This window comes from Oncorhynchus kisutch, linkage group LG15 (assembly GCF_002021735.2).
Source record: "Oncorhynchus kisutch isolate 150728-3 linkage group LG15, Okis_V2, whole genome shotgun sequence".
Taxonomy (NCBI): Eukaryota; Metazoa; Chordata; class Actinopteri; order Salmoniformes; family Salmonidae; genus Oncorhynchus; species Oncorhynchus kisutch.
This window is the reverse complement of record NC_034188.2, coordinates 89,082,849-89,095,876: the sequence shown is the minus strand read 5'-3', so window position 1 is coordinate 89,095,876 and position 13,028 is coordinate 89,082,849. Positions and strand designations below refer to the sequence as shown.

Sequence of the window (13,028 nt, the reverse complement as noted above, 5' to 3'; positions counted from 1 at the left end):
ACCCAAGAAAGCGACAGTAACTAAATTACTATCGCCCAGTAGCAATTGACTTCTGTCATCATGAAGTGCTTTGAGGCTAGTTAAGGATCATTTCAGCTCGACACCCTAGACCCACTACAATTTGCTTACCGCCCCAATAGATCCACAGACGATGCAATCACCATTGCACTGAACACTGCCCTATGTACGAATGCTGTTCATTGACTACAGCTCAGTCTTCAACACCAGAGTGCTCATCACTAAGCTCAGGACCCTGGCTCTGAACCCCTCCTTGTGCAACTGGGTCCTGGACTTCCTGATGGGTCGACCCCAAGTAGTTAAGGTAAGGAACAACACGTCACTGATCCTCAACACAGTGGTCCCACAAGGGTGCGTGGTCAGCTCCCACCTGTATACTCCCTGTTGACCCATGACTGCGTGCCCACGCACTTCTCCAATTCAATCAAGTTTGCTGACGACACAACAGTGTTAGGCCTGATTACCAACAAATATGAGACGGCCTACAGAAAGGAGGTGAGAGCCCTGGCAGAGTGGTGCCGGGAAAATAACCTCTCCCTCAATGTCAACAAAACAAAGGAGCTGATCGTAGAAACAGCAGAGAAAGCGCGCCCCGTCCACATAGACGGCACCGCGGTGGAGAGGGTCAAGTTCCTCGGCGTTACTGATGACCAGAAATGGTCCGCTCACACAGACCGCATGGTGAAGAAGGCACAACACAGCCTCTTCAAACTCAGGAGGCTGAAGATGTTCAGATTGGCCCAGTTAGACCCTCCTATCTATATCTATATATATTATACATATATATATATATATATATAATAGTATATATATGATATTCCTGTCTCTGACATTGATTTTTCTGGATTACGTGTGTGTTTATTTTTTATTGCTAGGTATTACAGCACTTTGGAACAAACAAAAATAAACTATCATCTTGCTGCACCTGCGATAACATCTGCAAATATCTGTACGAGATCAATAAAATGTGATTTGTGTGTATGGGAACCCTAGCCAGACTGTCAGTTTGCTGCGGAACAAAGCAACCTCTGCAGTCAACATCCTGTTTGCAGTCTTCTGCCAGATCCATCCAGACACCTGAAGTGGCCATTACCACTGAACAGAAAAGGGGGAAGGGGGGGGGGCTGCAGTGCTCAGACCAGTGTCCCAAACAACACCCTATTTTGTTCACTATGTTTGACCAGATTCCTATGTGCCCTGGTCAAAGGCTGTGCACTACAAAGGGAGAATGGGGTTCTGTTTGGGACTGGACTCAGCTGGCTGTCTGTCTGCTTCCGTCTGATGTCCCTCTGAACCATTCATCACTATTAACACCAGTCTCTGGTTCCCCCTGTGTCCTGCGTACGCACACACACACACACACACACACACCTGGATACATCAAATCACAGATCTACTAAAAATCCTGCTGGAGATTCTTGATCTGCTTTACTCAATGTTTTATTAGATATAAAATGAAACACTGAATAGAGTCCTAGACTATTATAGTTTGTCTACTTCGAATGTAATGTGATGGTTGCCTCTCTCACTCTCTGTAGTACTACTGGAAGTGCTATTTAAATACCAGTTGAATAAAGACGTGCCAAACTGAGCTCCTTCTCTGTGTCCCAGAGGTCCTACAGAATTTTAAAGGCTTCATCCCAACCAGCACTCTAGTCCCTAATATAGTGCATTAATCTCTGACCAGAGCCCATTGACAAGCCCATAGGGCTCTATGTAGGCAAGAAGGTGACATTTTTGGGACACTACCTTACTGTAATTCTTCTGCATTTCAAGTAGGATCTGCGCTATTGACGGTATTAAAAGGGGGCAGATACTGTGGAGTGCCTCTGATATGAACGACGTCTCCTCGGCTTAACGTTTCCTTGTCCTTCCTTTTTGGATTGGATTGGGAAGCACAGCAGCACTCTTTCTGCCGATGCAAATTCACTCATGTGCGTCCCAAATTGCAACCTATCCTCTATGTAGTGCACTACTTTTGATCAAGACCAATGGAAGTAGTGGTTAAAAGTAGTGCACTACGTAGGGAATATGGTGTCACCTGCAGCAGTTCAAGGAATATGTACAGTACGATTGTCTTTTTTTTTTTACACGAGGAGAAATGTTACTGTCCTCGTTTCCAGAGACAGACATCTGTCTGTTCCACAGCTGCCTCACCGGTACCCCCCCCACCCACCACCCCCCCCCCACACCCATCCCCTGCCTCAGCTCATTTCCAGAGAGAGCGGGACTGAAAAGGAAAACTTCCTCTCACCCCTCCGTTCTGTCACACCTCGTCAGAAGCCGTCAATGTTTTTCCTCTTGTCTGAAAGAAGCCGAGACAATAGTTATTTATTTATATAGCTTTATCTCAAAACAACTATAACAAGCACAGAGCCTTCCTGTGGAGCAAGAGCCTACTGTTAAAAGGCCTGTCAGAGCTGCTCGAGTGAGGTTGGCGTTTCCCCATGGCCACAGCATGTCTGGAGCACCTGAGGTTGGTGTTTCCCCATGGCCACAGCTTGTCTGGAGGAAAGTGTCAACAACAAAGACCAGTGTCTCACATTTAATGAAATATTTGTGGGAGCGCGCACTTGTCAAGCCTCGTATTTGGAAAATAAACACGACGATGAGGGATGCCGGCAGAAGTGACAATTGTTGTGCTATCAATTGTGCGTCCCAAATGTGATTCTATAGTGCACTGGATCGTGGTCTAAAGTAGTGCACTAAATAGGGAATAGGATGCCATGTAGGATTCTGCCCATGTACCCCAAGTTCCAGCGGGTGATGAAATGTTGTAAATAAAGTTTTTATTTATACAGTTGAAGTCGGAAGTTTACATACACTTAGGTTGGAGTCATTAAAACTAGTTTACATACACTTAGGTTGGAGTCATTAAAACTAGTTTACATACACTTAGGTTGGAGTCATTCAAACTAGTTTACATACACTCAGGTTGGAGTCATTCAAACTAGTTTACATACACTTAGGTTGGAGTCATTCAAACTAGTTTATATACACTTAGGTTGGAGTCATTCAAACTAGTTTACATACACTTAGGTTGGAGTCATTACAACTAGTTTACATACACTTAGGATGGAGTCATTAAAACTTGTTTTTCAACCCCTCCACAAATTTCTTGTTAACTTCTTGGTGACTGGGGGGCAGTATTGAGTAGCTTGGATGAATAAGGTGCCCCGAGTAAACTACCTGCTACTCAGCCATAAAAGCTAGAGTATGCATATATAATATGCATATGTGTATATAGAGAACACTCTGAAGTTTCTAAAACTGTTTGAATGATGTCTGTGAGTATAACAGAACTCATATGGCAGGTGAAAACATGAGAAAAAATCCAACCAGGAAGTGGGAAATTTGAGGTTTGTAGTTTTTCAACTCATTTCCATTCCAATATACAGTGTCTATGGGGTCATTTTAAAGACGAAGTTACAGGTCTGTGAGAGGTCTGTACAAATAAATTCATAAAAAATCCTACAATGTGATTTTCTGGATTTTTTTTCCTCATTTTGTCTGTCATAGTTGAAGTGTACATATGATGAAAATTACAGGCCTCATCTTTTTAAGTGGGAGAACTTGCACAATTGGTGGCTGACTAAATACTTTTTTGCCCCACTGTGTGTGTGTGTGTGTGTGTGTGTATATATACACACACACACACACACACACAGTGGGGCAAAAAAGTATTTAGTCAGCCACCTATATATATATATATTGATATTGCATGCACGTATGTATGTAATGTAATTAGAACGTTAGTGGTCTTAGTACAGAGCCTTGAGGAGCACAAATTTACCTTAGATTTGTCTGAGAAATTTCCATTTTGTTCATCACTAATACCGTCAATAGCAAGCACGTCAGAAATTAATGCTGGAGAATAATTGTGTGTTTACCACTGAATAAAACACTATAGGTTTGCACACCTACAGATTCTAACAGACACCGTTCTCAGATCTAACATGAGACAGAACATTGTACCGAATAAATAAATAAATTCGCGTTAAACGGGTTTCCATCGCATTTTCAACTCTAAAATGTTTTTATGTTTATATAGCGAATGTACCCACTCTGGTCTTGGTATGTCTGCTTTAGCTTGCAGATACTGTGCCGAGATTATTATGGACAAAGATAATTTTTTATTTGTCAAACGGCAGCCAATCCGCATCGGTCGTCATGTCACCAGAATATGACCCTCCATATCTATTGAAAAGGAGCATCGAGATCGCTGTCCACATTCACCACCCTGTGAAGCTCATCAATTATTTTATCTGCAGCCTAATAAACTGCCCGTTGTCCTGAGTCATAGTGTGAGAGGACCACACAACATATCGCTTAACTCTGTTTACTTTCGATATGACAGTTTTTGTAATTATAATTACGCATCGTGGCGTTTCCATTTCTCACATAATTCGTTTTAGCAACACAAAAAAGATCACACCCTGTTTTCTAGTGTAAAGTCTACTACCAAATTTGCTGTTTTACATCAGGCCTGTCGTGACGCCGTATTTTTTAATCCAACATGTACTTTACTCACCCCAAGAAAAAGATTGAAACCTGTTCTAATGTTTGTCACACACATTTGTTCAAATCATTTTCTCTGTTTTCTGTCTTTCATTAGATTTTTTGTTTAAACCTAATAATTGGTTGATTTTTCTTTTCAGGGTACAACTGTATTCAGCTGATGGCTGTCATGGAGCATGCATACTATGCCAGCTTTGGTTATCAAGTCACAAGCTTCTTTGCTGCATCCAGGTACAACATTTATATTATATTAACATACACTGCTCAAAAAAATAAAGGAAACACCTAAACAACACAATGTAACTCCAAGTCCATCACACTTCTGTGAAATCAAACTGTCCACATTCATTCAGGTCTAGGATGTGTTATTTTAGTGTTCCCTTTATTTTTTTGAGCAGTGTCGTTCTGAGTTTGTCACTACAGCAGAGCTAAGTGACATCATGTAGACTAGTTTGATATTTCATGTGTATACCAGGGGTCACCGGGCTGGTTTCCCAGACACAGATTAAACCTTGGATGATAGTGAGGTGCTACACACACACACGCACATGCAGTATTTTACAGCTAACCTTGTGAGGACACACAATTCAGTCCCATTCAAAATCCTATTTTCCCTAACTTTATTCCGTACTCGTGCCCTTACTCTAACCTTAAACCTAACCTTAAACCTAATCCTATCTCCTAACCCTAGCTCTTTAACCTAATCCTAGCTCCTAACCCAAGCTCTTTAACCTAATCCTAGCTCCTAACCCTAGCTCTTTAACGTAATCCTAGCTCCTAACCCTAGCTCTTTAACGTAATCCTAGCTCTTTAACGTAATCCTAGCTCCTAACCCTAGCTCTTAAACCTAATCCTAGCTCCTAACCCTAGCTCTTAAACCTACTCCTAGCTCCTAACCCTAGCTCTTAAACCTAATCCTAGCTCCTAACCCTAGCTCTTTAACCTAATCCTAGCTCCTAACTCTAGCTCTTTAACCTAACCCTAGCTCTTTAACCTAATCCTAGCTCCTAACCCTAGCTCTTTAACCTAACCCTAGCTCTTTAACCTAATCCTAGCTCCTAACCCTAGCTCTTTAACCTAATCCTAGCTCCTAACCCTAGCTCTTAAAACTAATCCTAGCTCCTAACCCTAGCTCTTAAACCTAATCCTAGCTCCTAACCCTAGCTCTTAAACCTAATCCTAGCTCCTAACCCTAGCTCTTAAACCTAATCCTAGCTCCTAACCCTAGCTCTTAAACCTAATCCTAGCTCCTAACCCTAGCTCTTAAACCTAATCCTAGCTCCTAACCCTAGCTCTTAAACCTAATCCTAGCTCCTAACCCTAGCTCTTAAACCTAATCCTAGCTCCTAACCCTAGCTCTTAAACCTAATCCTAGCTCCTAACCCTAGCTCTTAAACCTAATCCTAGCTCCTAACCCTAGCTCTTAAACCTAATCCTAGCTCCTAACCCTAGCTCTTAAACCTAATCCTAGCTCCTAACCCTAGCTCTTAAACCTAATCCTAGCTCCTAACCCTAGCTCTTAAACCTAATCCTAGCTCCTAACCCTAGCTCTTAAACCTAATCCTAGCTCCTAACCCTTTAAAGTCATTCTAACACTAATTCTAACCTTAACCCTAAACCCCCTAGACAAAGACCTCGTGGGGACTAACAAAATGTCTTCAGAGGAACTTCAGAGGAATAGTTAAACAAACACACACACACACACACACACACACACACACACACACACACACACCTTACCTATCCTCCTGTCCTCATCTCCTTGGAGGAGCATATAGGCCCTGTATAGTGTCATGCATACAAAGTCATTCCACCCATGATTGATTCTCCGTAGTCATTAGAAACCCCAGTCTGTGTTCCTGAACCCAAGCCGAGACACAGCCAGGCCAGATCGGGCTGTGTTCCTGAACCCAAGCCGAGGCCCAGGCCAGATCGGGCTCTATTCTTGAACACAAGCCGAGGCCCGGCCAGGCCAGATCGGATTGTGTTCCTGAACCCAAACCGAGGACCATATCGGGCTGTGTTCCTGAACCCAAGCCGAGGACCATATCGGGCTGTGTTCCTGAACCCAAGCCGAGGGCCATATCGGGCTGTGTTTCTGAACCCAAACCGAGGGCCATATCGGGCTGTGTTCCTGAACCCAAGCCGAGGCCCAGCCAGGCCAGATCAGATTGTTCCTGAACCCAAGCCGAGGCCCGGCCAGGCCAGATCAGATTGTGTTCCTGAAGCCGAGCCCCGGCCAGGCCAAATCAGTCTGAATTCCTGGCAGCATCAGCAGGGTAATGTGTAATTATATTGTTGCAATATTCGCTATGGAACTGAAACAATACCCTGAGTCGGTATTCATGTCATTAGAAGGAATTCCCCTCTACCATGCCAACAAATTGGGGAAAACAAACATTCATTCCCATTGACACCCCATTGTAAAAGAGCCAACAAATTGGGCAAAACAAACATTCATTCCCATTGACACCCCATTGTAAAAGAGCCCACAAATTGGGCAAAACAAACATTCATTCCCATTGACACCCCATTGTAAAAGAGCCCACAAATTGGGCAAAACAAACATTCATTCCCATTGACACCCCATCGTAAAAGGGACAACTTCGCCGTCAATTTGTTTTGTTATACAGAAACAACAAAACATCCCTGAAAAAGCTGCTGAGTTGTTCAATGTACCATGTCAAATAAATCCCTCAAGGCTCCAACGTAGGGAAATAGAGCCCTGTGGCTTCAGGCTATGTACATGTCAAATAAATCCCTCAAGGCTCCAACGTAGGGAAATAGAGCCCTGTGGCTTCAGGCTATGTACATGTAAAATAAATCCCTCAAGGCTCCAACGTAGGGAAATAGAGCCCTGTGGCTTCAGGCTATTCGGTGTGGAAGAAATGTGGGGTCCAAGTGAGCTACACATCATACATTTAACTTGTTTAGAAAAGTCAGTTTGTAACTCATCAGTACTTGTATCTGTATTAGTTAGTTTGTTTTTGTTTGTTTGTTTGTTGGTCTTGGCTAGCCTATTATTCTGGTTGGTAGCAAGCTAGCACTCACCCCTGTGGCTAATGTTAGCACCGTCAGGAAATGGGACATGAGGTAAAGCCCAACAATTACATTTTTATAGTAGCATTTAGTAAGGGACTGATACAATGATAGTATTTAGTAGGGGACTGATACAATGATAGTATTTAGTAGGGGACTGATACTATGATAGTATTGTAGTATTTAGAAGGGACTGATAGTGTTGTAGTGTTTTGTAGGGGACTGATATTATATTAGTATTTCGTAGGGGACTGATACTATGATAGTATTTCGTAAGGGACTGATACTATGATAGTATTTCGTAGGGGACTGATACTATGATCGTGTTGTAGTATTTAGTAGGGGACTGATACTATGATAGTGTTGTAGTATTTAATAGGGGACTGATACTATGATAGTGTTGTAGTATTTAGTAGGGGACTGATACTATGATATTATTTAGTAGGGGACTGATACTATGATCGTGTTGTAGTATTTAGTAGGGGACTGATACTATGATAGTGTTGTAGTATTTAATAGGGGACTGATACTATGATAGTGTTGTAGTATTTAGTAGGGGACTGATACAATGATAGTATTTAGTAGGGGACTGATACTATGATATTATTTAGTAGGGGACTGATACTATGATAGTATTGTAGTATTTAGAAGGGACTGATAGTGTTGTAGTGTTTTGTAGGGGACTGATATTATATTAGTATTTAGTAGGGGACTGATACTATGATAGTATTTCGTAGGGGACTGATACTATGATAGTATTTCGTAGGGGACTGATACTATGATAGTATTTCGTAGGGGACTGATACTATGATAGTATTTAGTAGGGGACCGATAGTATGATTGTGTTGTAGTATTTAGTAGGGGACTGATACTATGATAGTATCAGTCCCCTGCTAAATACTACAACACTATGATATTATTTAGTAGGGGACTGATACTATGATAGTATTTCGTAGGGGACTGATACTATGATAGTATTTCGTAGGGGACTGATACTATGATAGTATTTCGTAGGGGACTGATACTATGATAGTATTTCGTAGGGGACTGATACTATGATATTATTTAGTAGGGGACTGATACTATGATATTATTTAGTAGGGGACTGATACTATGATAGTATTTCGTAGGGGACTGATACTATGATAGTATTTCGTAGGGGACTGATACTATGATAGTATTTCGTAGGGGACTGATACTATGATAGTGTGTAGTAGGGGACTATTACTATGAAAAGACAGATGGGACGTCAGAGGGACACATTACACGGGCAGTATGTGTGTGTGTGTCTCTAGTCATAGTCTCTCTAGTCCGTGTGGTGTCTGTAGTCACAGTCTGTGGTCTCTGCAGTTATAGTCAGTCTGTGGTCTCTGTAGTCAGTCTGTGGTCTCTGCAGTTATAGTCAGTCTGTGGTCTCTGTAGTCAGTCTGTGGTCTCTGCAGTCATAGTCTCTTTGGTCTCTGTAGTCAGTCTGTGGTCTCTGTAGTCAGTCTGTGTGGTCTCTGCAGTCTGTGTGGTCTCTGTAGTCAGTCTGTGGTCTCTGCAGTCAGCATGTGGTCTCTGTGGTCAGCTTGTGGTCTCTGTGGTCATCCTGTGGTCTCTGTGGTCATCCTGTGGTCTCTGTAGTCAGTCTGTGGTCTCTGCAGTCAGCATGTGGTCTCTGCGGTCAGCCTGTGGTCTCTGCGGTCAGCCTGTGGTCTCTGTGGTCAGCCTGTGGTCTCTGTGGTCAGCCTGTGGTCTCTGTGGTCAGCCTGTGGTCTCTGTGGTCAGCCTGTGGTCTCTGTGGTCATCCTGTGGTCTCTGTAGTCAGTCTGTGGTCTCTGCAGTCAGCATGTGGTCTCTGCGGTCAGCCTGTGGTCTCTGTGGTCAGCCTGTGGTCTCTGTGGTCAGCCTGTGGTCTCTGTGGTCATCCTGTGGTCTCTGTAGTCAGTCTGTGGTCTCTGTAGTCAGTCTGTGGTCTCTGTAGTCACAGTCTGTGGTCTCTGCAGTCAGCATGTGGTCTCTGCAGTCAGCATGTGGTCAGCCTGTGGTCTCTGTGGTCATCCTGTGGTCTCTGTAGTCAGTCTGTGGTCTCTGTAGTCAGTCTGTGGTCTCTGTAGTCAGTCTGTAGTCTCTGTAGTCACAGTCTGTGGTCTCTGTAGTCACAGTCGGTGGTCTCTGTAGTCACAGTCTGTGGTCTCTGCAGTCAGTCTGTGGTCTCTGCAGTCAGTCTGTGGTCTCTGTGGTCACAGTCTGTGGTCTCTGTGGTCACAGTCTGTGGTCTCTGTAGTCACAGTCTGTGGTCAGTCTGTGGTCTCTGTGGTCACAGCCTGTAGTCTCTGTGGTCACAGTTCACCGATCAGGATTGTTTCTGTTTCGTTCTCGTTGTTTTGTTTTGTGTTCACGATAATAAATGTTCAATACGGACACTTACCACGCTGCGCGTTGGTCCTCCTCTTCTTCCACCAACAACGGCCGTTACCCTGTGCTCATTTATGATCAATGAGATTGTGTTTATTTGTGTATTCAAAATGTGTTCCTGTTGTGTAGTGAGCCAGAATCATCTTTAGAGAAATATGAGCACATCATTCTGTGGTGCCTGTCATCATTTCACCTGCATTCCCTTGTGAGATTTAGATGGCTTTGGATACTGCTAATAGTAGCTACTCTGCACATAAGGATTCAGTACGATATTGACATATACTGTATGTGTGTGTATGCATGCGCCTGCGTGTATGTGTCTTTCTGTGCGTCTCTGTCTCTCTGCGTGACTGTATGGGCCTATCTCTCTCTCTGTCTCTCTCTCTCTGTCTCTCTCTCTCTGTCTCTCTCTCTCTGTCTCTCTCTCTCTGTCTCTCTCTCTGTCTCTCTCTCTCTGTCTCTCTCTCTCTGTCTCGCTCTCTCTCTCTCTCCCGTCGTTAATGGACACCAGAGGCATTGAAGCAACTTTGTCTCCCTCTCTCTCCCCCTCTCTCCAGTCGTTACGGGACACCAGAGGAGTTGAAGCAGCTGATTGACACCGCCCACTCCCTGGACATCGTCGTCCTATTGGACGTGGTCCATAGCCACGCCTCCCAGAACACGGAGGATGGGCTAAACTCTTTTGATGGCTCCGACTCCTGCTTCTTCCACTCCCCTCCACGCGGGGAGCATGCTCTCTGGGGCAGCCGCCTCTTCAACTACTCCAGGTAGGCATATATCGAACTGTCCGTCAGTCAATCAATCAATTGAATTACCCTAGGTACTAAAGTGTATAACTACACCAAGTACTATTCACCTACACAGTTACTATTTTTAAATATTTTTCAACTTCTTCAAGCACTGTTCAGCTACCTCAGGTCCTATACTGTCCTGACCATTAACAAACTCTATCCCAGATGTAGATGGTCGCAGATGTAGCCTGTCGCAAATGTAGCCTGTCGCAGATGTAGCCTGTCGCAGATGTAGCCTGTCGCAGATGTAGCCTGTCGCAGATGTAGCCTGTCGCAGATGTAGCCTGTCGCAGATGTAGCCTGTCGCAGATGTAGCCTGTCGCAGATGTAGCCTGTCGCAGATGTAGCCTGTCCCAGATGTAGCTCTTGTGTATTTACTCATCTGCTGGGGTATGTAGAATGTTTATCTTCAAGGGAAAATTCCTTACTGAATATGTCCTTGTACAGTATGTTAGATGTTGAATTCAAGTAATTAATGATATATTCATTCCAAACATATCATTGGTTATAAAACATGGTTATATAACACGCTGGAAAGTATTTTTTATAAGAAACAATACTGTATGTGGTGTTGAAAAACATGAACAATTAAAAGCTTTTAGTTAAAATAACACATTATACAATGACTGGCTAATGTACTGTACGTTAATCTACATAATGTGTATGTGACTGTCTCCCAAATGGCACCCTATTCCCTAAACATAGCATTACTTTAACCAGAGCCCTGGTGGAAAGTAGTGAACTATGTAGGGAATAGGGTACCGTGTGGGACGGAGCCCTTGTATGTATTCTATGATCCTTTCCTCACAGTAGGATGAATCACCCACTAGAGCTAGATGTTTTTAAATAATGTTGACTGGAGAAAATCAAACGCTATCAGATTATAAGAAGGGAACTTTTTAGCTAATTGGAGTAACCTTAATGTCAAGTCTGTCTACTAGACTCCTACACACAGTGGGTTGAATAGGCTCAGTCTATTAAATGAGTGCGGTTCTTATTTTATATAGGGGGTGCGTCATAAATGGCACACTTTTCCCTCATAGGCCCTGGTCAAAACTAGTGCACTATAAAGGGAATAGGGTGCCATTTGGGACACAGTGTTGTATTTCTCTGACTGTACTGTACCCTAGGCAGGATAGAAGTCGGAGCTAGCTCATATGGCAGGATAGGAGTCGGAGCCAGGAGCTGTAGTAATGATCACCTTCCTCTAGGAGCTGTAGTAATGATCACCTTCCTCTAGGAGCTGAAGTAATGATCACCTTCCTCTAGGAGCTGTAGTAATGATCACATTCCTCTAGGAGCTGTAGTAATGATCACTTTCCTCTAGGAGCTGTAGTAATGATCACCTTCCTCTAGGAGCTGTAGTAATGATCACCTTCCTCTAGGAGCTGTAGTAATGATCACCTTCCTCTAGGAGCAGTAGTAATGATCACCTTCCTCTAGGAGCTGTAGTAATGATGACCTTCCTCTAGGAGCTGTAGTAATGATGACCTTCCTCTAGGAGCTGTAGTAATGATGACCTTCCTCTAGGAGCTGTAGTAATGATCACCTTCCTCTAGGAGCTGTAGTAATGATGACCTTCCTCTAGGAGCTGTAGTAATGATGACCTTCCTCTAGGAGCTGCAGTAATGATCACCTTCCTCTAGGAGCTGTAGTAATGATCACCTTCTTCTAGGAGCTGTAGTAATGATGACCTTCCTCTAGGAGCTGTAGTAATGATCACCTTCTTCTAGGAGCAGTAGTAATGATCACCTTCCTCTAGGAGCTGTAGTAATGATGACCTTCCTCTAGCGGCTGTAGTAATGATCACCTTCCTCTAGGAGCTGTAGTAATGATCACCTTCCTCTAGGAGCTGTAGTAATGAACACCTTCCTCTAGGAGCTGTAGTAATGATCACCTTCTTCCAGGAGCAGTAGTAATGATCACCTTCCTCTAGGAGCTGTAGTAATGATGACCTTCCTCTAGCGTCTGTAGTAATGATCACCTTCCTCTAGGAGCTGTAGTAATGATGACCTTCCTCTAGCGGCTGTAGTAATGAACACCTTCCCCTAGGAGCTGTAGTAATGATCACCTTCCTCTAGGAGCTGTAGTAATGATCACCTTCCTCTAGGAGCTGTAGTAATGATCACCTTCCTCCAGGAGCTGTAGTAATGATCACCTTCCTCTAGGAGCTGTAGTAATGATCACCTTCCTCTAGGAGCTGTAGTAATGATCACCTTCCTCTAGGAGCTGTAGTAATGATCACCTTCCTCTAGGAGCTGT

At 43.5% G+C, this 13,028-nt stretch overlaps 1 protein-coding gene across 1 annotated transcript in view; it reads left to right on the top strand.

Annotated features, from left to right (window-relative positions):
- Positions 1–13,028, top strand: part of gbe1b (glucan (1,4-alpha-), branching enzyme 1b) — a 275,869-nt gene that overhangs the window by 89,436 nt on the left and 173,405 nt on the right. The window contains exons 6-7 of the mRNA XM_031791268.1: positions 4,677–4,767; positions 10,533–10,742. Of these exons, the coding sequence (XP_031647128.1) occupies positions 4,677–4,767; positions 10,533–10,742 (301 nt within the window). The remainder of the gene's footprint in view (positions 1–4,676; positions 4,768–10,532; positions 10,743–13,028) is intronic.